This window comes from Pipra filicauda, unplaced genomic scaffold (assembly GCF_003945595.2).
Source record: "Pipra filicauda isolate LSUMZ 115617 unplaced genomic scaffold, ASM394559v2 scaffold195_size2193078_pilon, whole genome shotgun sequence".
Classification (NCBI taxonomy): Eukaryota; Metazoa; Chordata; class Aves; order Passeriformes; family Pipridae; genus Pipra; species Pipra filicauda.
The window spans coordinates 586,057-610,573 of record NW_024104304.1 but is presented as its reverse complement, the minus strand read 5'-3'; the positions used below and the strand labels follow the sequence as shown (position 1 = coordinate 610,573).

At 37.2% G+C, this 24,517-nt stretch overlaps 1 protein-coding gene across 15 annotated transcripts in view; it reads left to right on the top strand.

The window, feature by feature from the left end:
* The window catches only part of DST (dystonin), a 306,949-nt gene extending 287,632 nt beyond the window's left edge, over positions 1 to 19,317 (top strand). For 9 of the 15 annotated variants that reach the window (XM_039380429.1, XM_039380420.1, XM_039380416.1 and 6 more), the window contains 14 exons: positions 945 to 1,088; positions 1,939 to 2,127; positions 2,877 to 3,006; positions 3,798 to 3,961; positions 4,284 to 4,446; positions 5,946 to 6,100; positions 6,266 to 6,340; positions 7,204 to 7,221; positions 10,231 to 10,348; positions 12,651 to 12,719; positions 13,491 to 13,690; positions 14,154 to 14,264; positions 16,776 to 16,899; positions 18,265 to 19,317. In XM_039380429.1, the coding sequence (XP_039236363.1) occupies positions 945 to 1,088; positions 1,939 to 2,127; positions 2,877 to 3,006; positions 3,798 to 3,961; positions 4,284 to 4,446; positions 5,946 to 6,100; positions 6,266 to 6,340; positions 7,204 to 7,221; positions 10,231 to 10,348; positions 12,651 to 12,719; positions 13,491 to 13,690; positions 14,154 to 14,264; positions 16,776 to 16,899; positions 18,265 to 18,530 (1,926 nt within the window). In that variant the 3' untranslated portion in view covers positions 18,531 to 19,317. The remainder of the gene's footprint in view (positions 1 to 944; positions 1,089 to 1,938; positions 2,128 to 2,876; positions 3,007 to 3,797; positions 3,962 to 4,283; positions 4,447 to 5,945; positions 6,101 to 6,265; positions 6,341 to 7,203; positions 7,222 to 10,230; positions 10,349 to 12,650; positions 12,720 to 13,490; positions 13,691 to 14,153; positions 14,265 to 16,775; positions 16,900 to 18,264) is intronic. The other 6 variants (XM_039380421.1, XM_039380417.1, XM_039380422.1 and 3 more) reach the window with 3 other exon arrangements.
* The last annotated feature ends 5,200 nt before the right edge of the window (positions 19,318 to 24,517 follow it).

The following is a 24,517-nucleotide window of genomic DNA, read 5'->3' as shown; positions in this document are numbered from 1 at the left end:
TTTTGTTTCATACTTTGTTAAGGCACAGAATAATGTCATTATGACCTGTTGAAGAATCTATTTTTACAATGTTTTGGTGATTTTGAATTTTCTAGGATCTGACTTGGCTCAAAAAAATTCAACTAGACACTGAGAGATGTTGGCAGTTCCAGTTAAGGGTTCTCACTAAGAGAACATTTAGGCTGGAAAAAAAAATAGAAGCAATGCAAGCTATAGAAAGGATGGCAAAAGTCCTCCTTCAGTTTTTTTCCTGTTGGTTCCCCCCTGCACCCATTTGTGGTCCTGCCATCATAGGAATAACAATGGCTATGAGCTTGGATGCCTAAAACTGTAAACATCCTTTTGCTTTTACAAGATTTTTCCCACATGGCAGTGCCTCTGAAAACAGATGGCTAATTAGCTGTCTCTGTTCTTGCTGTGTCTCTCCCCCTCAGCTGCTGAGTTTTCACATTTGTGTTAGTTTAGTATAGCTGCTCCTGAACTCCTCTGTCATCTTGTCTGAGCGTGTAATTATAGTTGGACATTTCCAGCCTCTGCTAGGAGGTCGATAGTTTATTATGAAGGATTTCTGTAACTGACAAACCAAGTCATTGAAATGTTGCCGGTAGTGATTCTAACCATCATATAGTTCGTTTACAGCACTTCTAAATGCTGTGATTTTCCTTTGTTTTTTTTAATAAGGGTATGTGTCTTCCAAGTGTTTAGAGAGTGGTAGGCTTTTAAGGAGTGGCAAGCCGGGATAAAGGTTTTAGAGCTGTGTTTAGTACTTTCTGTGCAATAGGCTTTTTAAACATTTTAAGCTTTTCTCATGCAAATTAAACTTGCCTTTTGCAAGTGGAATGTTTTTGAGCAATCAAGAGGCTCCTTGACTGTCCAGATTATGCACTTGGATTTCTCTTGCAAATTTTTTCAGCATCTAATTGAAATTATTACCTCTGCTTTAGGAATTTATGAAGAAATTGGAAGAGAAAAAGGCAGAACTGAATAAAGCAACAGGTATGGGAGAAGCTATTCTGGCTATCTGCCATCCAGACTCCATCACCACCATTAAGCACTGGATAACAATCATCAGAGCCAGGTTTGAAGAGGTCAGTATATGTCAAACCATCTTCATTGCAGCAGTCCATCTTTGACTGGAACATAGCTGACAATTAATATGGTAGTTACACTGGGAGGAAAAGATCCAGCTGTTGAGAACTAAACATTTAAAATACCTATGGGGATGGATGTTAATGCCATGTTTCCCTAGGTTTTATTTCAAAACTTGCAGGGCTTTAAGAACTAAAGCAGATGGCCAAGCTTCCTTGTTTGTATGTATTAAAGGAAATACTGTCTGACACTTCCCAAGTGAGGAAAGCCAACAGTTTCTAGTTGTAAACTTAAAAGTTACAAAGGACAGAAAATACAGGGCAAATGTGAAGGATTTTCTAATTGCATCAGGGAGGATTTCTGTCCAATGTATTCTTAATCTAGAGATTTTCAAATTATTGAAGTGGCTGCAGGTAGGTTGCAGTGTGTAAAACCCTCAACTGTTAAGGTGGTATTTTCTGTTTTATATTAAGTTTAAAGAAAAACAAAATGCTGGTGTTAGTGAAGTATGGCTTTAAGAGTGCCCAGGAGGAAGATGGATGGCAAATCCTTTGCGATTCAGAAACTTACACATATTGTCTGTTAAAATTCTTAATATGTTGCCTGAAAGTGCTAGTTACTGTGTTTAACAGCACCTGATCCTGAATATCTGTGGAAAAAGTGTGTTGAACTAGGAATTCTAGTTACCTAGCTACCTTTAGTGATCAGCCCCTACATTTAACACCTTTGATGTTCAAACATCAATAGGCCTAAGAGGTAGCTCTGGGTTTACAGTCAATAGAGAAATTTTAAATACATTGTGAAGAATTTCAGATGTGCACCTACTCACACATTGGTTCCTTTATCAAGGTTGTAGCATGGGCTAAACAACATCAACAGAGACTGGCAGGAGCCCTGGCTGGACTTATTGCTAACCAGGAATTGCTGGAAGCCTTGCTGTCCTGGTTGCAGTGGGCAGAGACCACACTAACTGAAAAAGATAAAGAGGTTATCCCCCAGGAGATTGAGGAAGTTAAAGCACTTATAGCTGAACATCAGGTAAGGAATGTTAAGTGTCGCTTACATGGTGCTCACATCTCAGCTAGGATTCTTAATCAGGTGTGAATTTCCTTAACTATTTTTTCTCATAATTGAATTCCTTTTCAGATAGTCGGTCATGTGTTTTGTATGTGTACGATGTGCTTGTAGTTTATTCAATACAGAGATAAAAAAACAACCAATCAAAAATTTAGTGTCACATTGTTCTAAAAGCAAACCTACAATTCCCCAGAGGAAGAAGGATAATAATAAGAAAAACCCACATGAAATATATTACAGTGCTGCCACCTTAGAACTAGTGTTGCAGTGTGGCTTCACTGATTGGGTTTCAAAATCTTGTTTATGAAGTACCAGAGGGAGCTGCTGGTGCAGTGAATGCTCACAGACTTATCCCAGCTTACACACCAGAGCTGTGTCACTTCTATGAACTGCGGTCTGAACAGCAAGTACTCAGAGGCAAAATATTGTTGTATAGCACCTCACCATATACATTTAATAAAGGAGTTTGACAGGCTTGTTTTTGGATTTAGGCTTCCTTTAACATCCAGGGCGTAGTGGTTTTAAAAGCTTATACTGCCTGTTTTTCTTATCTACAAAACCTTTAACTGTGTCTATTTTGTGAGTTTAGCATTATAAGTGTCTTTCTGTGCCTTTCTTTATAACTTTGTTGTTTAGCTTTTTTATATGTTTTTCATTCCTGTGGTTACTTTTGTGTATTGTTAATTAATATCACCTCTATCTGATTGTAGACATTCATGGAGGAAATGACCAGAAAACAACCTGATGTGGATAAAGTTACAAAGACCCATAAAAGAAAAGCACTTGAACCCACGCCAGTACAATCTCATATTCCTGTCCTTGATAAGGGGAGAGCAGGCAGTAAGTAATGATGTATTTTGGGGAGGGTCACACATACCGTTGCTTTATCTATAAAGTTTACAGATTGCTAATAATCTGATACATTTGATTAGCTTTGAATGAAACGGTGAAGTTCTCTTGGCTGATTTTCTAATTATCTCTCATTTTTTATTGTGAGGAAATTTCTCGTGGCAGACATGTATTTTTAAATTTTGTTCTAATCTTCATCAATACCTATTTTTAAAGTGTGCAGCCTTTCATGTGCTATTAAACTTCCAAGAGCAAGTACACGTTGAGTCTTTGCAAACCTACTGTTACCTGAAAGTGCAAACAACTTCCCATAAAGATTTAGTGCCAAAATTGTGCTCTGTCTATGGAATTATATGAATCCAATAAGATGTGTATTTAGTGAAGTTGAATGGAAAGTGAATCAAGTGAGGAAATTGCTTTTTGTATTTTTAGATATACTTACCCATTGTATTTTATACTTACCCATACATGGAACCTGCTTCTAAAATCAGATTGTTTACTTTGCAACTCTGAGAGATTTACAAAGATTTAATTTAACACGTGCAGTGGAGCCACTACTGGCTGCTTCTGGCTAGACAAAAGCAACTGTAACCACCATTTGATCATTCCCCAAAAATGGTAAAAAAAAAAAAAAAAAAGAAAAAAATCCCATTACATATCGGGATATTATCTCCTTATTTGGGACAGGAAGGAGTAATTTTAGGAGGGTCAAGTAGCCTCCATGTGAATGTTTGTTTTGTTTGAACTGTGTGAGACTTATGCATTTTATCATGTGTTAACAGGGAAGCGTTCCCCAACACCAGGCATGTATCCATCAGCAACCCAGGCACAAATCGAAACCAAGAATCCACGGGTAAACCTTTTAGTCAGCAAATGGCAGCAGGTTTGGCTTCTGGCCTTGGAAAGGAGAAGAAAACTTAATGATGCTTTGGACAGACTTGAAGAGGTCAGAAAAGGACTGTACAGAATATACATACATTTTGCGTAATATTCTTTACCCTGGGTTAAATTGTCAATACTGTAAACAACTTCCATATCTGTTGTGTTATATTGTATGACACAGCTAACTGAAAACACTGTGATACATGTGCTGTAGTGTACTTTAAAGGCTGTCATCATTTTCAATGAGGAGAGTTAAGAGATTTAAAATGTTTATGTAGGTCCTCAAAGAACTAGTTATTCAACAAAACGCAGATGGTTTCTATCTCACTGATGTTTTAGACTGATGGATTTCAGCTGAAAAAAAATTCTTTCTGTTTTTTATTAAGCTGAGAGAATTCGCCAACTTTGATTTTGATATTTGGAGGAAAAAATACATGCGATGGATGAACCATAAGAAGTCTCGTGTGATGGACTTCTTTAGGAGGATTGATAAAGATCAAGATGGAAAGATTACAAGACAGGAATTTATTGATGGAATTCTTTCTTCAAGTAAGTTTTAAAATTATGTTGAATTTGGAACAAACATCTCATGAAGTCTTACTGTCTATATAACGTACACTAAAAGGTTTATTGTGTTAAAAGGTTGCAGATTTCCCTTTTGAATTTGTTAATTATTATTACTTTATAATTATTTTACTTGAAAATATTTCTAGATTCTAGAAACTTTCTAGTTCTTTTACATTGGGAATCAAGTTACAAATGACAGATTTATATTATTGTCTAGCTAGCAGTTTACTGGCTTACTGGACTTGGATTGTTATTCCTACAGTACAGTAGCTACTTCAACAATTTCTTTTCATTTATTAGTCATAATAGTAAAATGTACCATAGTAGTAAAATGAACCTACAGATGATTTTCAAAATCAGATCATATGATCATATGATTTTTATCAAAGAACTTGCATTGGATAATTTCAATTATAGAAGGAAACCATGTAATTTTTGAAACCAGTGTTTCCATAAACCATGACAATATTCATATACCTATATAATAAGGGTCAAAATGCCAAGCAATCAAACTAGGAAGGGACTTTTCCTAGCTTTCCTGATGGATTGGTATGCATTAGTTATGCACAGCTGGTGGTAACATAAGTCTTCCACATCATGTCTGTATGTGATCATGTTTCCTTTTAGCAACAGGCTCATAACAGATAAGGTCCTACTTCTTAAAATAATCCTTTATCTTCAAATCATGGACACTTCTGCTTTGAACAGTAAAGACTGGGAATTGGGCTGCTTTTAGCATCTCACAGTTAGTCAGTAGGAGGATACTGTCTATATGTTTTCCCCCAGCTTTAGGAAATGCAATTACACGGACATTGCTGTTTTGCATGAAGTGACTGAAACTCATGGGAAAAAAAACATATCACCGAGAGGTTAAATAGCTTACCCCTTTAACTTGGTATCAATTTGTTATGACTGCTAAACCCTCATGATATAATCACTGTTCATCACCTTGAAATTTCCTTTCACCATTTCATTGAGAATCTGTGTGAAGGTTAATATTTTGCTGCGGTGAACTTCATCTAAAGAAGGATTTCATGAAACACCATGCATGGGTCTGCTTTGGAAAGGCCTTGCATTCCAGATTTAATTAGCAGTGAAATGCTTGCTTGACCTGTCCTCACTAATAATTTGTCTTGTTAATTTGTGGTATTTTATGCACTTTGAAGATCAAAATGTTAAAAAAACCCCCAAAATATACCTTACAGTTTAATCTATGCACTCACTTCTGTGTCTGTCTTCAAGCCACACTATGATACTCATTTTAATCCAGTACCCAGGTAACGCTGGAGATCCAGATTGTTTTTTTTTTTTTCAGAAAGATTCCTTCACTCTTTTGAATGTCGTTGGGTTTTTTGGATAGACATTATCTGTCACCAAATGCCTAATATTTTAATATTTTTAATATTTTCAATAAAGCCTTTCATTGTAATGGGTTTGAAAAGCCAAAAAATTTAGCTTTTGTTGTTGTCTTTGTCTTGCAGAGTTCCCAACAAGCCGACTTGAAATGAGTGCTGTTGCAGACATTTTTGATAGAGATGATGATGGATATATTGACTATTATGAATTTGTAGCAGCTCTTCATCCAAATAAGGATGCATACAAGCCCCTCACAGATGCTGACAAAATTGAAGATGAGGTACATTCTCTGCTTTCTTAGGTTGCATTCTGTTCTACTGGGGTCACATTCTTTAATAATTCATTTTACTTTCACTCCTATATAATTTGAAGTTTACTAGGTACACAAGTCTTTAGAAATGTGATATTTACAGAAAAGTAATTATCCAGTTGTGGTTTTTTGCAGGTTACAAGGCAGGTAGCGAAATGTAAATGTGCAAAACGGTTTCAAGTGGAACAGATCGGGGATAATAAGTACAGGGTAAGTCTTTTAAGGACCTCAGTTCTTTCAGCTTTCTTCATATGACACGGTTTATGCAAGGAATTAAGCTATATTGATTTATAGGAATCTTTTATGGCAATTATATCTTTTCTTTAAGATTGTCTACATTTTATGGTTTTTTCTCTTATTAGAACATATAGATTAAAAATATGGAAAAATGCTGCTGCTTGTATTTATTTTTGCTGAAACTACTGAAGCTGGTTTTAATTATAAGGAATTTTTAAAAGCTAACTGCATGCATATAACACACACACATAAATACATACAAACAGTGTCTCCTTAGAAGCCAGTCTTTTTGCCTGGATACCCAAAATGTTTAAACTGTAGCTGATTTTCCATTAATTTAATGAAAACAGTGATTGTTGTTTTCTTGTGATATTGTGTTGTACTTCAAAAATGTTTTACCAAAGTGTATTCAATCACTTTTACCCTCTCTTGTCATTTTATTGGAACACACATACTTCTGAAGGTTAGGCAAAGTGTTAGATATCTGCAGAACGATTTTAGTAAAGAAAAATAAATATCACATAGTGGAAAAAGATCTGCTACTCCTGGATCCAAAAACCAGAACAATTTCAAGTGGAATATGCGATATTCAGCTAAGAGAGATTAATAGATACTTGTAGATTATTTTAAAAGACCACAGAAACAGCAATGGGAAGGAAACAGAGGCCTTGAATATTTTCCATATTCAGTCTCTGGATGGCTAGCTACCTGCTCATCCCTCAAGTAGATACTTTATTTAGAGTGTCTAATGTGTTAGTTTGCATGTGTTCTAGAGTCATGTAGAGAATTTCCTGTAAACTAATCGTGTCTTTCTTCCATTTTTCATTTCTTATCAGTTCTTCCTGGGAAATCAGGTATAAACCAGTGGAATGTGTTATGAAGTTTCTTTTTTATTTTTCCCCCTTTTTTTTTTCTTTTTTTTCTAACGCATAGTGATTTAAGCTTGCAATGGTCAGTCTACTTGCCATCCATTCATCTTCAGCTAATTCATTGCTGGTCAGCTGTGGTATTTCTTTAAATGCTATGGAGCGTTCCTTGTCTCAGGATCCCTCCTCTACAATCCCTCACCTGCTTTCTTTGGCAATTTTTCTCATTAAGGAGATTACTTTTAAAGGAACCAGATAATGGTCAGCAGCAATTCCCACAGCAAAAAATCTTGAGCATTTAAACTGTAATTATAGAGATTACTATTATCTAATCAGTTTTCAGCTTTATAGTGGAATCCTTCAAAATTCTGTAATATCTTTTTTAGGCCATTTGATTAAAGGCTAATTGTGGTAATCAGATCCCAGAGTCATATCAGTTATTAATTGCAAATTACATAAAAAATACTTTCATCTTTGCAAAAAAAAAAAAGAGGTAGAATCAAGCAGATTGGTTAAGAACCTGGCTGATTTGTGGTATTTTGTGTAGTAACACAAATCATTAAATACGTATTTTCGAAATAGGCAAAATAAACTTGCTGTTCCAGTTTAGACTACTCCCTCTCCCAAAGTGTTTTCAAAGAGCTATGGCAAGTCTGTAATGTACTGGAGCTGTGTTTAAACATTCTTTGTGTCAGCTGGGTCACTGGTGAGTCATACCAAAGCCGTACAGAGAGGAAATGCTAACCAGTCCTTACTTATTCCTGTGATACATACTGATACACAGCCTCCGAAAGTGCTAAATCATATTTGCCTGGTAAGAATGGAAATACGTTATGCAAACTAGATACCATTAGTATCTTATGCTTTTAAAAAGACAATAATATGTGTAATACATTCTGGGTATGTTAGCGTTAACAGCGTTAGCCATTCTAAATCTAAAGATTTTGCAAATGTGGGCGCACTCTTATTTACTTGCAAAGGCTGTTGAAGTATAGAGGAAAGCACAGAGCAGTGGATAATCTTACCACATGCCTCAAGCAATATATCTAAACAATAATTGAAAATGTTTTTCACATATAGAACAAGTCTCTCTTTTAAAAGACTCTTTGAAATTATGTTAATCCTCTTATCTGCCATCTGTACTCTCAGATCTGGGAAACATACAGCATTTCTTGAGAGCATCTCTTACTGGTGCAGAACAGTACCATGGTGAAAAGCAGCCACAGGAAGTTAGCTGAGGCTTCTCTAGTGACAGTGACGTTATATGACTGTTGTCAAGAACAGGACTTTTTGTAGCTTAAACTCCCTTATGCTTTTAGCTCTGATTATTTGAAATAATGTTAAATACTGTTTAAGGAAAGTTGGTATCCTGGCTATTTTAAGAAGGAAATTAACTGAGTTACCATTAGAAGAAATGCCTTGTGTTACTTTCCAGGAGCCCCACTGTCTGAATTAACAGCAGCTAGGTGGGCAGTTGCCAAAGGACATTGTATTTGACCCTTGATATAGTTGCCTGATGGAGTCTAACTGAATAATTAAGCGGGGATGGGAAGAAAAATAAAGAAAAGAAAAAAGATACTAATCTTCAGAATCTAGAAAAAATTCTCAGTAGGATCAAGGCAATAAAAATAAACAGCATCAATTTAGATGCCATTTTTTAAAAACTTTGATCTCCATATATAAAATGGTTGTTTGTTTGGCACATATTGAATCCATTATTAAAAAGTCTTTACAGATAATGATCACGTGAATGTTCTTATTTATCGCAAATACAATTTATTATTGAATTAAGCAGCAAACTTTGCTTTTGTTTGGTTCCTAAAAGTAATAGTCCTTTAAACTTATTCTCTCTTCTTGGCTTAAGTAGTACCAAACAACTAAAGTCATCTAACAAGTAGGGAGCACGTTTGTGTGGTTTGCATTTAAAGCACTTCAGTCCCCTCACTGGAGCAAGTAGGTACAGTTGATTTATGGCCAGCCTACTCCAAGGGTCAGAGATTGTTTTAAAGAGGTGCATTCAACCCCCGTTGGTTTTAGCGAGTGCTCTGCATGTTTGCGTGAGAGTGCACTGCACTTGACCTGATGATCTGGTATAAAAATATTTTAGTGGCATTGGCTAAAAAATACTGAATTCTGGTTAGTTTTCTTGAGATTGTGAGGTCAACATTTTGGTCATGTTGTCTTTGATCCAATTTTAAATGGAGGTACTGTGTACAGGTTTTGTTACACAGGTTTCAGGAGCAAAATATTCATTAAGCCTGGCCATCGGCCCAAAGGAAAAATGGACTCATACCAGAACTTAGTATGAAACAGGTTATTGTGCGTCTCTGAATTGTGAGGAACCTTGATGTGTAGACAGAGGAGTGACAGTGTATAACAAAGGACAATAATGATAGCTATCAATCATTCATTGCTTCTTTAATGTTCCTTTCCTCACATGCACCTTACTATAGGTGAGCAGTGTCAGTGCTATATCTGAAAATATTCCTACAAATGAATCAATTCATAGGACTGTGCAACACTCATAACACACTGAATTTCCAGCCCACATACTGATTGTTTAAAGTGATGCTGCCTTTCTTTCAGCTGACATCATTAAAAATCAAGACTGTTGCAGAAGAGAGTATGCTTAAGATTTTATCAGTGAAATAATGCAAATAGGTCTTCATTAATTTGCACAAAACCAGACTGTAACCATTTAAATAATGTATTACTAATTTTGCTTCCTTTATGACCTCAAACATTTGAGAATCAAGCATAAAATTAAACTTGAGATTCTTTCTTAACATTCTGCCATCTTCTTTGTATTAGTGCAGTGCCATCTGATTTGAAATCTTAACAGCTTTAATAATCTGCATAAATAAATTGATTTTTTAGCATTTACTAATAATTAAATATCAAAATAAACTTTTTTAAGTGTCTGATTTTTAACCTGTCAGTGCTAAACTGCATCTAAATGACCGAGAACCTCAGACTGTTGTTTGATTCTTATTGCAGTTTGGTGACTCTCAACAACTGCGCCTTGTTCGTATCCTAAGGAGTACAGTCATGGTTCGTGTTGGAGGTGGCTGGATGGCACTGGATGAGTTCTTAGTGAAAAATGATCCTTGCCGGGGTATGTAACGCAACTGTTAAAATGAACCTGCTGATTATTATTTGAATGCAGTCACCATTCATTGTCTCAAGATGGAGATTGACTTGTATAAAATGCCAGTTCTTGTAAACATCATCTCACTAAATGTCACGTTTTTGTAAACTTTAAATCCCATGGTTGAGATCCTCTTTGGTTGCACTAATGTATGTCTGGAATAGCTGTGGTGTCTTCTGCACAGTTCCTTCAGTGTTAAAGTGGTCTAATTAAGAGTTGAACTTAGCCCAGATAGAGTTTATGCCATGTAAGCTGCTTGTATGACTTGGCAGAAGTAGGACACAGAAATTTACAATAAAACCTTCTTAACAAGACAGAAGTTTTAAGGCAATAAATCAAAATAAGGCAATTTAATTGATGAGTAACACCACCACCACCACCATAAGAAACTTCTCTGGTCAGTAGCTGCGCCTAGTCTTTCAGTCTCTGCCTTTGTAACCCTTTCTTTTCATTGGCATCCTCCCCAGAACCACTTTGCAGAGCCCTGAGCCTTATACAAAGCAAGTGGAAATTGTTCTGGTCTGGAGGATCCTGTGCTCCAGAGAAGCATGGAGCGCTCTATCACTGTGCACTCCAGAACATTGTATCAGGTGCATTATATTCCCAGTACACAGCAGTGGAAAGCTCACTTCTGTAGTGGGAAAGTAGGCTGTCTGGAACTGTTCTTGGAGGAACAGCTGGAGACAGGAGAGAATCCATTTGTGAAGGAAGTGGAAGAGTCAAATAGCAGCCAGAGTAGTAAAATTGCAGAAAGTAATGTTCACTATTTTCAGTGACCTGATGTTCTGTAGCTAGGTAATACCGTCCTGTTAACTTGCAGTATTAAATTTACTTCATTTTTACTTCTTAGGAGTTCTGTAGAATGTAGTAATAATCAATATTGTAATAGTGTGAGAACAGCACAGAAGGGTTCAGGAATGGCAAATGAGCTAGTGAAGACAGTGACACAGCTGTTTTGTAGACCTTTCTCCAGTGTCAGCCATCTCATATAGCTTCTACTTTGGAAGGTTTGTGTTACAGACCTCGAGAGAGAGGAGAGCTTGTATTTGCAACAGTTGTCATGCTAGGTCAAGGGTGTTAAATCCAAAAAGAAGCTACCATAAACCCCCTATTAAATGCAAAATGAACAGAACCCTTGTAAGGACTGGCAGTGTACCACTAAAAACCTTTGTCTACAGGCTTGAAAGGTACCCACAAAACTTCTTATGATATTGAAACCCATACCATCATGGTATCATGAAAGCACTGTCCTAACTTTACAATGACATATCTGACTTTTTTAGCAGGGTTAAAAATAGTCCTTTTGCTTTCCAGTTTATTGCATATATTGTTTATTAAATGTAAGAATAATATTACATTTATTGGTGTTACCACAAGTCTACCTGAAATTTAGCATCTGATTTTGCACTATGGAAAAGTCATTTATGCCTGCAGAGCAATCCTTACTTTATAGCTTTCTATTCCTATTCCTCAAAAGTACAGGGTAGTAAAAAATGAAGTGTACCTCAAAATATCTGACTTCATTGAAGGGTTATCTTGGTTAGTTCTGTTGTATCCCAAACATTTTTCTCAGGCCTATTGACGGGGTAGACTGTTGCAATTTGTTCTTGGTTTGACGCTGAGAGATATAATACTTAATAACTGTCTAATTAATTTATTGGAATTCCTTATTACTATCCTTAGTATTGTCTATAGTACTTCGTTCCTTTTTCTTGGAAATAAGTGAGCAGAGCAGTGGGTCTAAAGAAACACCAAGCTCTATAAAATCATCCAGATGGTGGATGTTGTACATAGGTACCTAATCCTAGTCTGGTTGAAGTCAGTGATGCAGATTAGTCATGAATGCCAGTGGTGCAGGTTCAGACTTTTCCTTGACCTCTTCACCTAGCAAATCTTAATTTCCACCAAGTGCTCCTCATGTATTCAGATAAATCACATTTTAAAGAACTGTTGTCATAAGCAGCTTTAAAAGTATTGCACCTATTTATATAAAATCACTTTAGTTTATATTACTTCTTTATGTCAGCAGATAAATACTGTTGTTACACAAGTATATTTGGGACTGTAGCTGTTTGTCAAAGCACTATTTCCTTTTGGCATAGGAAACCTTTGAGAGCTCGCCTCAGAGCACTTAGAGACAGCTTTTGCTCAAGTCCTGTCTTTTGGCCTGGTGCTCCAAGTCTCTTGCATATGCAGCTGCTGTACTTGATTTCTTCTCCTGCTAACGATTTTCTTTAATGTGACCCATGTCCTGTGTCATTTTTTCTAGTTCATCATCACGGGAGTAAAATGTTACGTTCGGAATCAAACTCTTCAATTACCACTCAGCCTACTATAGGTTGGCAAATCCCTCTCTTTGTCTCCTTCTCCTCTTCTTCTCTCTCTTCATTTCCTTCCCATTTTTTTAAGATAGAAATATATATATATACTTTTAACAGTGTGCTTCACCCATCATATTTAGCTTAACATGTTCCTACGTGGGCTGGTGCTTTGCAAGCTAATTTTTTGACACGCTTGAAGAGTGTTTCAAAAACAATTGTCATTCACATTGATACAGTTAAACGCTAACATGTCTTGCATCTATTCATGCGGAACATCCTCTCATATGTGTGTTTGTATGTGTGTGTGAGTGCTTAGCCACCAATTACCTCATCATAGTTTGGGTTTTATGTTCATCATTGCATGTTGCCAAACTACATAACTTCATAGTTTTGAATAAATATATTTGCTGCTTTCCTGTAAGTTGTACTTAGCTGTTTCTCCTGGAACATCCAAGCAAGTATTATTTATTATAAATAGCTGTAGAGATAGCAAAACTGCTCATCAGGTTGTGTCTATGTATTAATAGTTGGTTGATTAACAAAGATTTAGCACGTTGAGCATTCCATTATCACGCTGACTTCCTTTGACAGTGGTTCATTCCTGCTGGCATAAAGTGTTAGAATAAGCGAGTTCTGCACATAACTCTTCTGTGTCCAAAATAAATGCATTACACAATAATGCATTTTATTTATTGGTAAAATGTGTTGGAGTTGGCATGGCAAAAATGACCATAAACAGGCTTGTGACAATTTTCATATCTGATTAAATGGAACACCTTTCTCTGCAGCTAAAGGGAGGACAAATGTGGAGCTGCGTGAAAAATTCATTTTGGCAGATGGTGCCAGTCAGAGCATGGCAGCTTTCCGACCAAGGGGCCGTAGATCACGACCCTCTTCGAGAGGTGCTTCTCCCAACAGATCTACTTCTCTGTCAAGTCAAGCTGGCCAGGCAGCTGCCACACAGGGAGTTGCTACAAGTACACCAAAGGTAAGGAGAAGCGTACAGAACTGCACTAGTTAACAAATGGGGTATAGATTGAATTTTTGGTTTTTTTCCTTGCTCAAGTAATATTGTTGCTTTCCCTAGCTCATAGGGAAGAAGTATCTCCATTTTATTTCATAGTCTGGGGAGGATCTGAGAAGTCTTTTCAATGTATTTCCTCTACTCTTTGCTTGCAATATGGGAATAGAAGAAGTCTACATTTAAGGTGTCACATGAGCTAACTGGCAGTTTGGGAATTGCTCTGAAAGAGCAACGAACTTCTCCGTTTTGTTTAAAACATAAGCTCTGCCATCTCTTTGGTTGAGAACATTTGTCATTAACTCCTTCTGCTTAGTTTTTATTTCTACTATGAGATTTGATCTCCCTATGAAGGCCTGGGTATCCTTCTCCATGACATTGTTTTCCATCTACTGTCCTTCATATTTTGATTTACCATTGTTTCATACAGACACCCCATCATTTAATACGCAACTATGGTAAACCATGGTTGACAAACAGCAAAACATCAACTCCTTCTAAGCCATCAGAATCCTCAGACTATCAAGGGTCATCTGCAGAGGTACAGTAAGGACAGAGATTCTAGTCTAATGACCTTCCTTCACTAAAACTGTCCCTTCACTAACAGCTGCTAGAGTTTCAGTGCTTCAGAGCTGCAATGTCCTGTGCATATTAATGCATTTTCTTTATTTTAGACCTTTGTCAAATTATTTCTTCCCTTTTTTTCCCCCAAATCTTTTTTTTTAAAGTACTTAAAAAAAAAAAAAAAGGCATTTTAATATAATTGACATGTTTCCTTCCTAAAATTGTTTACTTTGGGTTCATAAAATACTGTAATATTCCTGAACTGCAGGAACAAGATTAATAAATCATGATCTCTAGTGCAAAACCACTAATAAATTGCTTCCAACAACAGAAAGTTTTGTTTAGGGGGGGTAGTGACCAATCGTTGCTCTAATAAGATTGCTATTTGATGACTTAACAGGAAACCAGCATGACTTACGTAGGAATTGCTAGTATAGCAGTTAGGATTGTGCTGGCAATTAGGCTGTGTGACCAAAATTCGAAGGGGCTTGGAGCCAAAGTGTCTCCTCTAATGTCATTACAGTCAGTGAAAAGATTGCAGCTGTATCATTGTGTCATTTGTGGGAGTTACTCTTGCCCTGAGTTAGGTGGAGGGCTCAGTGAGGGGAAACCTTTTGCTACCACCACTCTGTTGTATCTGCTTTTCACAAATCTGCACTTTGATGCCTATGGCTATTCCTGTGACACCTTCTGGTGTAAAGTTTACATAACCTCAGCATGGCTTTGCTCAAAGATGCACAATGAACTTCTCACTCCCTCCTTCTGTGTGTGTTACTTGTGCACTGCAGGTGTGTCTGTGTTTACAGCACTTCAAGCACACGGGGCTGTTGCTTAGAATAATTACCAGCACAGAGTTTAGTCAGTTGTCAGTTTCTAATATATTCATGTATTTTCTTTCATCTCTTAGCTGGTAACTGCATTGAAAGATTAATTGATGGTACTTTAAAGAGTTTATAGACATGGGAAGGTGTTGTTTTCATTGGATTACAATGACAGGAAAGCAGTTGGCCTGATTTCAAGTGGGGGCACTGTATTTCTTATCTGCTCTTACAACTGCCAGTAGTTTCAGTGAGTTTCTTTTATGTAAACAACCGTGGTTTAAGATTATAAATGGAATGGTCAGGGTGGGGTAAGTTGCAGTGGATTTCTGAGGCATTCTGCAGCATTTTCTGCCCAAAAGAGCCGTTATTTATTTTATAAGTTTATATTTTTTATGCATTTGGGCTTAGGGCAAAACTAAAGAACAGGCTTATTTTCCTTTTCACACCAGTGATTCTACCCCAATGCCTTGCCCAGAGTGCAGCAGCTCCAGTGGAGGTAATAGAAAGTGTTCCCTTTCTCCTTATCCTCCCAAGCAGTGCCTTTATAACAGAGAGATACCCAAGGTGTGTCTAGCTGAACGTCAAGCATTGTATTTGGCTTTAAAGAAAGTTTAACATTGTGGCCACTGTTGAAGCCAGCAGATTGTCTGTTCCCTAGCATCTCAGTGTTCTTTTGTTCAGCTGCACCAGACATGGTCTGAGCTGGCAGCTGCCAGGAAAGCTCCTGCCAGGCCTCTGCTTGGTTCTTAGCTCAAGGCAGCTCCCAACACACTTCTCTGGATTTTGGTTTTCAGTACCTAATTCTACCTACTGTGGTATGGGGATCAAAGGCACAGAACACACTTCATGGTCTGGTTTTATATTTTGGATATTTACTTAGTATTTTTGTGCTAATTACTGTGAATACTGTAGTTTTTCTCCAATTTGCATACACTTTATTTAGTGTGTTATATGCATTTTGAGATATGAGGATTTAATTCTTGTGGTTTTGAAAGAAATTTTTTGATTTGGGACAGATTGTAAATCAAGACTCATTTTATTTCAGAAAAAAAGAAAGCAGGCAGGGAAAGACTGTAGAGTAGAGAAATTGCAGAAAATATAAGACAGATAATGACAACTGAAACTGTTTTAATTAGTCCTATGCCCTTTTTTCTGGTTGTGTTTTTTAGGGGTTGAGTTTTTTGTTTGTTTTGTTTTTTTTTCTTAGCAAAAGGTTTTTGAAATTTGGTAGCCTTGTTTCAAATATAAAAATAATTTGAAGGCAAAACAAATGTATTCATCACCTATAACCACAGTCTGAATGGTGGAAAGTCAAGCTATGCAGACATAAAACCTCAAGATGTACCATCAACTAATCTTATGTGCCTGACTAATTATAAGAAGGTAGCTTTTTTCTTTCTTTATATGCATTATGATACAAACAAAATTTTAAACAAACTTTAAAAATAATTTTTCTTTGGTTTTTTATATTTGGCTACTTCAAATACAAACTGCTGAAGGAACATTCAAAACTTCACATCACGAAAAATGTCCATAGTGGCTCAAACCAGTATTTCAGATTTACAGTGAATGTTACGATGATCATATTCTAAGCTATGTACCACCTATGACCAGTCCTGATCTTCAGCTGAAAACAACATTTGTTTATTGTGTTTTGCTTTGCACAGGGAACACCAATTCAAGGAAGTAAGCTTAGGCTGCCAGGATATCTATCAGGGAAGGGTTTCCAATCTGGAGAAGACAGTGGCATCCTGTCAACAGCAGCTACCAGAGTCAGAGCTCAGTTTGCAGGTGAGTGTCTTGACTTTAGAGCTTGATCTAGCACTTGCTTAGTTTTCCACCTGAATACTTAGAGTCACATTAGGGTTTGATGGAGATGTCAGAAGAGTGGGAAGGAGTGAAAGTCCTACTGTCTGCCCATTACTGAGGGTGCACATAGTCAGGGTAATGGTCCTCCGTTCACATGGTTGCACAGCAGCTATGTTCAGCTCTGGATGTGCAAATTTGTAACTGCAATCTTCTTGACAATGGTATCTCCAATGTATCTGCCTGAGGAACTGGGGAAGAAGCATTTACTTAAAAAGAAAGGGTCCAGTTCTTCGCAGTATTCAAGTTATGCTCAACTGTGATGGAGCAAAGGGTTCACTTAATCATTACTCGTCCATTTCTTTTGAAAGAACTACAGGGAGCAGCTGTAGGTGACCTTATTAATGGAATAGCCCATACAGATTTTTAAATCAGTATATGAAAATAGAAAGCAGTGAAGCTGTGCTCTTCCAGGATCCTACAGCAGCTCTGCATAAGGGAGAAGGATGGATGATTAGAACAGAAGATAGCTCTGCTGGCTTTTCCTCTCATCTTAGGCTCTGCAAAGCATATTCAGCAGCAGTGGGAAATCCTGATCAAAGAGTACATGTCTTTTAAATTACAGGTGATTTTAAAAAATGAGCCACCTAATATTTCAGTTCTTCACACATGCAAGGAACCAGATTTGTGAAGATCAAAAATACTTAATAAGTAATTGGAAAATTCTGAAAAACCACATTAATGATTTTCTGTTTAAGATTCTTTGTTGTGGTTTTTTCTTCATGGCGCGTTGTCTGGGCAGGCTTTTACTTTAGCAGGCTTACTGAGGGCTCGTTTACTCAGCCCTTTGTTTGGGAGAATGTATACTCTGCCCTTGTTTAGTTGCAGCTTTCAACTGTGTGAGTTTGATTTTTTTTTTAAAAAAGAGGGGTACACATTTAAAAATTGGGATGTTAATTTGCATTTCCAAGGTGCATATACTGAGAAATCATGATAGAATGAAGAGACCAGATAGTAATTTTTTTTTCAATTCATAGCTGAGAAAATGGCAGGGGAAAGAAAGGCTCTGACTGTTGAGTGAAGGTACAATGCATGTCTAGTAAGTCATGAAAACCAGGATAATGCATTTTTAATGAGATGTGCTAGTGACAAATCAACTATGTATCAGTGTTTGATCTTGAATTTCCTTCTGTTGAGTGTGAGATGCAGCATCATTTAGCTTGCCTGGCAGAGGTCTAAAGTTTAGTTTGTACAATAAGGAATTTTTTGGCTTGCTAAAGACCTAGGAAAGACCTGCACATCTTTTCCAACCTTACCTTTAATATTGATGGTTAGCTTCTCTCTTTCCAGAAACCAGAAGAACTCCAAGCAGACCTGGTAGCCGAGCAGGAAGCAAGGCTGGCAGCAGGTCAAGTAGCCGCCGAGGCAGTGACGCATCTGACTTTGACATTTCAGAAATCCAGTCTGTGTGCTCAGATATGTCAGAGACTGTTCCTGCTACAAGCAGACCGACACCCCGAGCAGGTTCTCGGCCAGGATCAGCCAAGCCTTCTAAAATTCCAACCCCCCAGAGAAGGCCACTGGCCAGCAAATTGGACAAGTCCTTGAAGAGATAATATGATTGGCTCCACAAAAGTCTTTTCCTTTTGCATTAAATATTTAAGTTCATAAGATGTAAAATATTATGTAGAAATTATTGTGAAATATCGCAAGAGGTGGATTTTTAATTCTGCAGATGGCCTTATTTGTGTATTTGTCTTCTTATTTTATGTGTATAATTTTTGTCAGATTTGTTTTTGGTTTTGCCATATCCTGTGAGAAAGAGAAAGAGTTCTAATGTAAACTAACAGTTGTACACAGTAACATGTAGAAAGTACACTAAAAATAATTGCCGAATGTACAGTGTACTGAATGTACAGTAAGTCTCTGCAATCTCAATAAAATAGGCCTATTTCACTATGTCATTAGTTAACAGTAAAGGATACCTCATGATTTTTCTTTAAAAAAGAAAAAGAGAATACTAAAAGCCAAAAGACACAATTACACGTTTTGAGCTAACTAAGCAAACACTAAAGGATGTACATCAAAACTACTAAGTAATACAAACCCACATTCACAGTACCCTTATTTATACAGCATTTCTCAGAGAACTCACAGAGTTAATTAAGCACTCGCCAATAATATGATACTCCAATACCTTGCAGCATTTCTGTGCCATTGCTTTCAATGAGGCCAGACACATTCTGGATATATTCTGTAAGAATATCAATATGAAGTGCATTCATGTAAATGTGAGGTTTTCTTTTGCTTGAGTGGATGGTAGCACTGTATCATTGAACTCATTTTGTATCAAAGCAATTTTGCTTGCAGAAAGCTCCGAAATAAACATGTCCCTTGACTTTATTTCTATTGTATTTCTTATTTCACAGGAAGGTAATTTTCTGTGTTATATTTTAGGGCATATACCATTTCAGATAACCAGTAATTACCATAGGAACACAGGCTTTAATGTTATTTCCCATTATCAGCAATCAGATTTTGGTTAGCTACCGTGTTTGTTTAATAAAACACTAAATTGCACATATCGAATCACATGAAATTATATGTAGTTATTGTGTGTCAACAATTTTTTTCTCCATATTAAACTTCTGTCATTTATATACCATGTCTGAAAGGCATAAAGAGTAATTCACTTGCTCTATTAGTCAATGAAACATTTTAGCCATTCAAGAATTCTTTGACAGGACTAATAGTTCAATTTCATTGGAAAAAAGATGCAGTTTCAAATGGGAGTGCTATAGCATGGCTGGGTAGGTGCTGTGGTAAGTAGTGACAGAATCCCTAGAAATTTCAAATGCCCTTTGATAATATGAGAAAACTCTGGTAGAATATGGCCAACATGCAGACCAAATAGACTAAACCTGACTGTTCATATATCAGAAAAAGACGTACATTTAGCAGAGGAATTTTAGGGGAGGACTGGTTTATGGTTGGTCCTGCAACATGCTGACAATGAAACAGAAGCTCAATTGATCACATGCAGGTATTGGTGATAGCTGCATTTGCTGCTAACGCTTACTGGCAGTATTACTCAGGTGATATTTTCTGAGTTGTCACAAGAGCTTACTGCAGACTCACAAGTTGACTCACATGATCAGTTTATAAGAAACAGATAAACAAAATAATACTTGAAAGATAATTGAATCAATCAAAATCCATTTGTGTCAGGGTTTTCTCCAACACAGAGTTGAACAAGGGTTTGTGGAAAATTATCACTAACCAGTCCTGCTGCGTCTTGGGAATTGGCACATGTGTTTAGTGATTACTAACATGTCGGTCTCTGCTGTGGTGCTTTATCTTTCCATTTTTCACTTCTGTTGCTGCTATTCGTCCAGTGATTGCCTTCCTAGAACACTCAAATAGATCAGGATGACTTCAGTACTTTTTGGAACCCCCAACACCCTTGAATAGTTGTTTACATTTAGAGGTGATCACTGAAGCATCTCTACTTGTAAGCAGGAGAAAGGAAAAGGATAGGATTTAGGCACTTGCATGGAGAGGGGCTGTAGGAAGAGGTGGTGCCCACTGTGACATTCTTGGTGCATTTTATAACCATAAGACTGATGGAGGGCATAGGGATGACAAATCAAACTCCTCTGCCAAGAATATGTACATAGTTCAGTTCCTTGTATCATAAATGTACAGAGCAGCTCACTCTACACACTGCCACGCTTCAAGTAGCGTTGGCATGTACCTGAAGCACCTTGTATATTGTGGTCTTAGCTTAAATATATTTATAATGCTTCATTAATTATGCAACTGTATGGAATTTTTTTTTGTACCGCTACATTGTAACTTTACAAAAATATTAGAGCTGTGACCAGCCATTGAGAAATCCAATGCCAGCTAAAAGAACCTAAGGATGAGGTTTGTGGCTTGTTGGTGATTGCAAAACAGGGGAGGATGGAACTGGAAAAGTGGTGAAGTTCATTTATTGTATGGAGAGAATCATCCATTATTGGAAATCCAATTAATAGTAAATTAAATAGGATTAGGAAATCTGTTGAAACCCTAAATCTGTCTCCAGATGTTATATCTTACTTAATTAACTTCTTCCAAAAATTATTTATTTACTTTAGTTTGACACTGAGAACTCCCAAAACTAAGAGACTTTCCAAAATTCTGTTCCCTGTGTTACAAAGATTATACTGACAAAAGTCTGAAAATAAACACTGGATGCTCTGTACATCTGTGACCCAAGGATGAATTAGCAGAATTTCATGAAAAAGGCATATTGTGCACTTACCAATAAGTGATAGGTAGCTCAGTTTTAGTGAACTAATTTTGTAAAGAAAGAAGTGGTATTCGATTTCCATCTTCCTATATTTAAAAAGCCTTTCTTTTTTTGGTACCAGCATAAATGAGAGAGGGAGGATCAGTCCCACAACCACATCCCCACCTTATTCAGCGGCATAAGTTTCCACGTAACCTTGTCATCAGAGATGTATTTTCTCCCTTTTATTACCTTCCTTTTAACAACAGGAGTTGATCATAAATTCACCCAACCTGTTGGATGACCATAAGTAGAAGACAATTTAGTGTGGCCTAGACTCTGTGTATACTCTGTGATTCTCCTGCACAGTGAAGAAGAGGTGATGGGGAGAGAAGCAGGGTTGGAAAGCCTATGGCTATGAGAATGATATTGTTAAGTGAATAATGTATATTTAGCACTTGGAAAAGCTGGCTCAGTTCTAGGCTCCTGTACTTTTTCAGTCATATTCAGCTTTCTGCCTTTCTGTTTTACTGCCTTCGAACTGGGAAAGTGTCCACAGAATTTTCTGAAATCTGCAGATGATTCACTATTAGATTCCTGGCCTAGGCATCCTCAGCTTTGTTTACAGTTTATTGTTAGCCTCTTACTTACGGGTTAATGTAATAGATGACAGTAATCCAGGCTTTGCCTCCAGCACATCTCTTCACAAAAGCATAGGGATGAGGTTATATGCAATCTTAATTTAAAAATTAAAGCATTTCTTAAAAATAAACTCTGATGCAAGCAGCTATGCCATACCATAGTCAGCAGCAGAATTTGAACTTGTAGCTGCTGATGTCTGCCGTAGGACCAACAGGACTGTCAGCACTGAGAGAGGGGCTGTAGCACTAGATATGTTTCTATGTGTAAAGAAGATACAAAATTAACATTTTGTAAATAACCACAGGGATGGAAAATCAGCATTGCCTCATTTGCTGCATCTCAGTACAGCTGCCCTAACTGCTTCCAGGTGTTTCCAGTTCTTAGGTTGTATGGTATCACCTGAGCTCATCCTAGACTAGAGGCATTTAGCTAGATGTTTGCTCTGACTGTGGGCTATAGAAGGGAGTGATGATGTTTGGAGGTTTATATCCTCGTGTAAGGTGAGTGGAATTTTATAGAACAAAGAAAATGTGCTTCCCTAATAGTTCTTTCTGCTGAATTTGAATCACCTGTTTGCAGACATGGAGGTGGGAGAATGGTTGGCTTGGTTTCTTGCTTTTTTTTCCAGTAGTGTTGGTGGGTTAAATGCAGGTAGGTTACTCATCTCTGTATAAAAAAGAATTTCTATTTCTCAGAAAGAGGAACATTGCCGAGGAAAAGGGAGCTTTTCAGAAATAGTGGATGAGGCAACAGCTTAAATTCTACATAACTTGCATGAAAATGGTGCTACTGGCTGATAGTATTGAGGTATTTTTAAGTCCTTCTGTTAAGACTTGTTCAGAGTTTGGCTGTTGCAAATTAAGTGGTATCTGACCTGAAGCTAAAGGAGGCTTGGGGGTTATTTTTTCATGGTTAAGTAGTTCTTCTGAACTGAAATTTTTCAAATAGTCTGAATTGCAGCTTGGGGTGCTCCAACTGTGTTTTTGTATTTGAAGGTTGAAGAAAGCATGGTAAAGGTGAATTGTGTAACTTAGCTGGAATTCTGGCTAAGTATGAGAGTGTTAATAGATGTGTTCTTAAAACTTGGATAATTGAGTATGAGTAAGAACCCAAACCCATAAATCAGGCCCTGTCAGCATCTCCAATAATTTTTATTCCTCTGGGAGGAGGAGACTGAGTGGTAATAGTTCTGTTCTGACAGGGAAAGCTGATGTGGAGCTTTTTGTGGGGGTCATGATGATCTTTACAACATTTTGAAAAATATCCAACACCATTAATTTTTTTTCCTTTTTTTGAGGCTTGATTCTATGACTCTTCCAAGTCATAGAATCATAGAATAATTTAAGTTGGAAAAGACCTCTAGGATCTTTCTCTTCTTTACTCAGAATAATGGGGACCTAATGATCTATGGAAGAGTTTTTAGTGTCTGGGCTATTTTTAAAGGCACAGAGTTCATATGATAAAGAAATATCTCTATATTTAAAAGCCGATGATCAAAGCATAGGACAGGACACAAGTCATTTCAAACTGAGGATGAGAAAAACAGGCTTATAGATACCAAAATATTGGGAAACTCAAAGTTTGCTGATCAGAAGAGGGGACGTGACTTTCAGCAACACTGATTTGAAGCTTTATAGACCAAAACAATGAAAGAAGGTAAAGGGAGTAGGCAGGCTTCACCAAAGGCTGAAGTAGCTAAGCTGCTATCTGGAGTCCTCTTGTCTCATGTGAGCATGAGAGGATTAAAAAGTGTCTAATATAAAATGGATGCTTTTTATTAAAAGGTATTGGTAAGCTCATGGAAACTGCTGATGAGTTTAGACTTGGAAAAATGATAGAAGCAATCGTAAATGAGATATTAGTAGAAACCTGAATAAATATACAGTGGAAGAGTTGGCTTAGCTTTTGGAGAGAAGTCATGCCTTGGAAGTTACATGGACATCCTTTCAAAAATCAATTAGTGTGGACAAGGGTTGAGATTGACCACATGACTTTGCAAAAAAAACCCCAACAAGTTCTCAAAGAAGTAAGCATTATGGGATCAGAAGAAAGGTCTTACTGAGGGTAAATAGCATGTTGAAAGCTAGGGAAGACAGCATAGGTGAAGGTGGTCGGTTTTAACAGAGCAAAGAATTCTGCAGTGGAGCCCTTGACAGGTTTTAACACAAAGCTGTAAATGCTGGCTCAGAAGTTCCTGAAGTGCACAATGTTGGAAGGGTGCTCTGGAAAAAAGCATCACTGTGTTTCTGTGATTCATCATGCCTCTTGGGAGGTGTGCATTGCTTTCCACTGATGCTGGGGATCCCACAGTGACTAGCTCAGCCTTGGCCAACTAACCTTTAAATGGCTAATTCAAGTAGAATGAATCCCACCCCAAATTAGTGAGTTTATTCTGGAATGGGATTTTCTTGAGTGGTTTGGAAGTTCTGCTGCTAGCTTTTACTACTTACAAACCCTTTTGTTGCGTTAAATGTATTTTAGGGATGTGCAAAGCATGGGCCATCATATAATTTAGCACCATTTCTAGTCCCATTCAGGAAATGCAAACCGTAAGATGGGTGGAGAATCCAGTCATGTTATCACTCTCATACTTCAGGAGATTTTGAGCATTCCTGGGTTCCTTTGGCAGCAAACACAGGTACAAGCAGTGTGTTTCTGTGTTGCTCCCTGTCACATCTATCTCTGTGA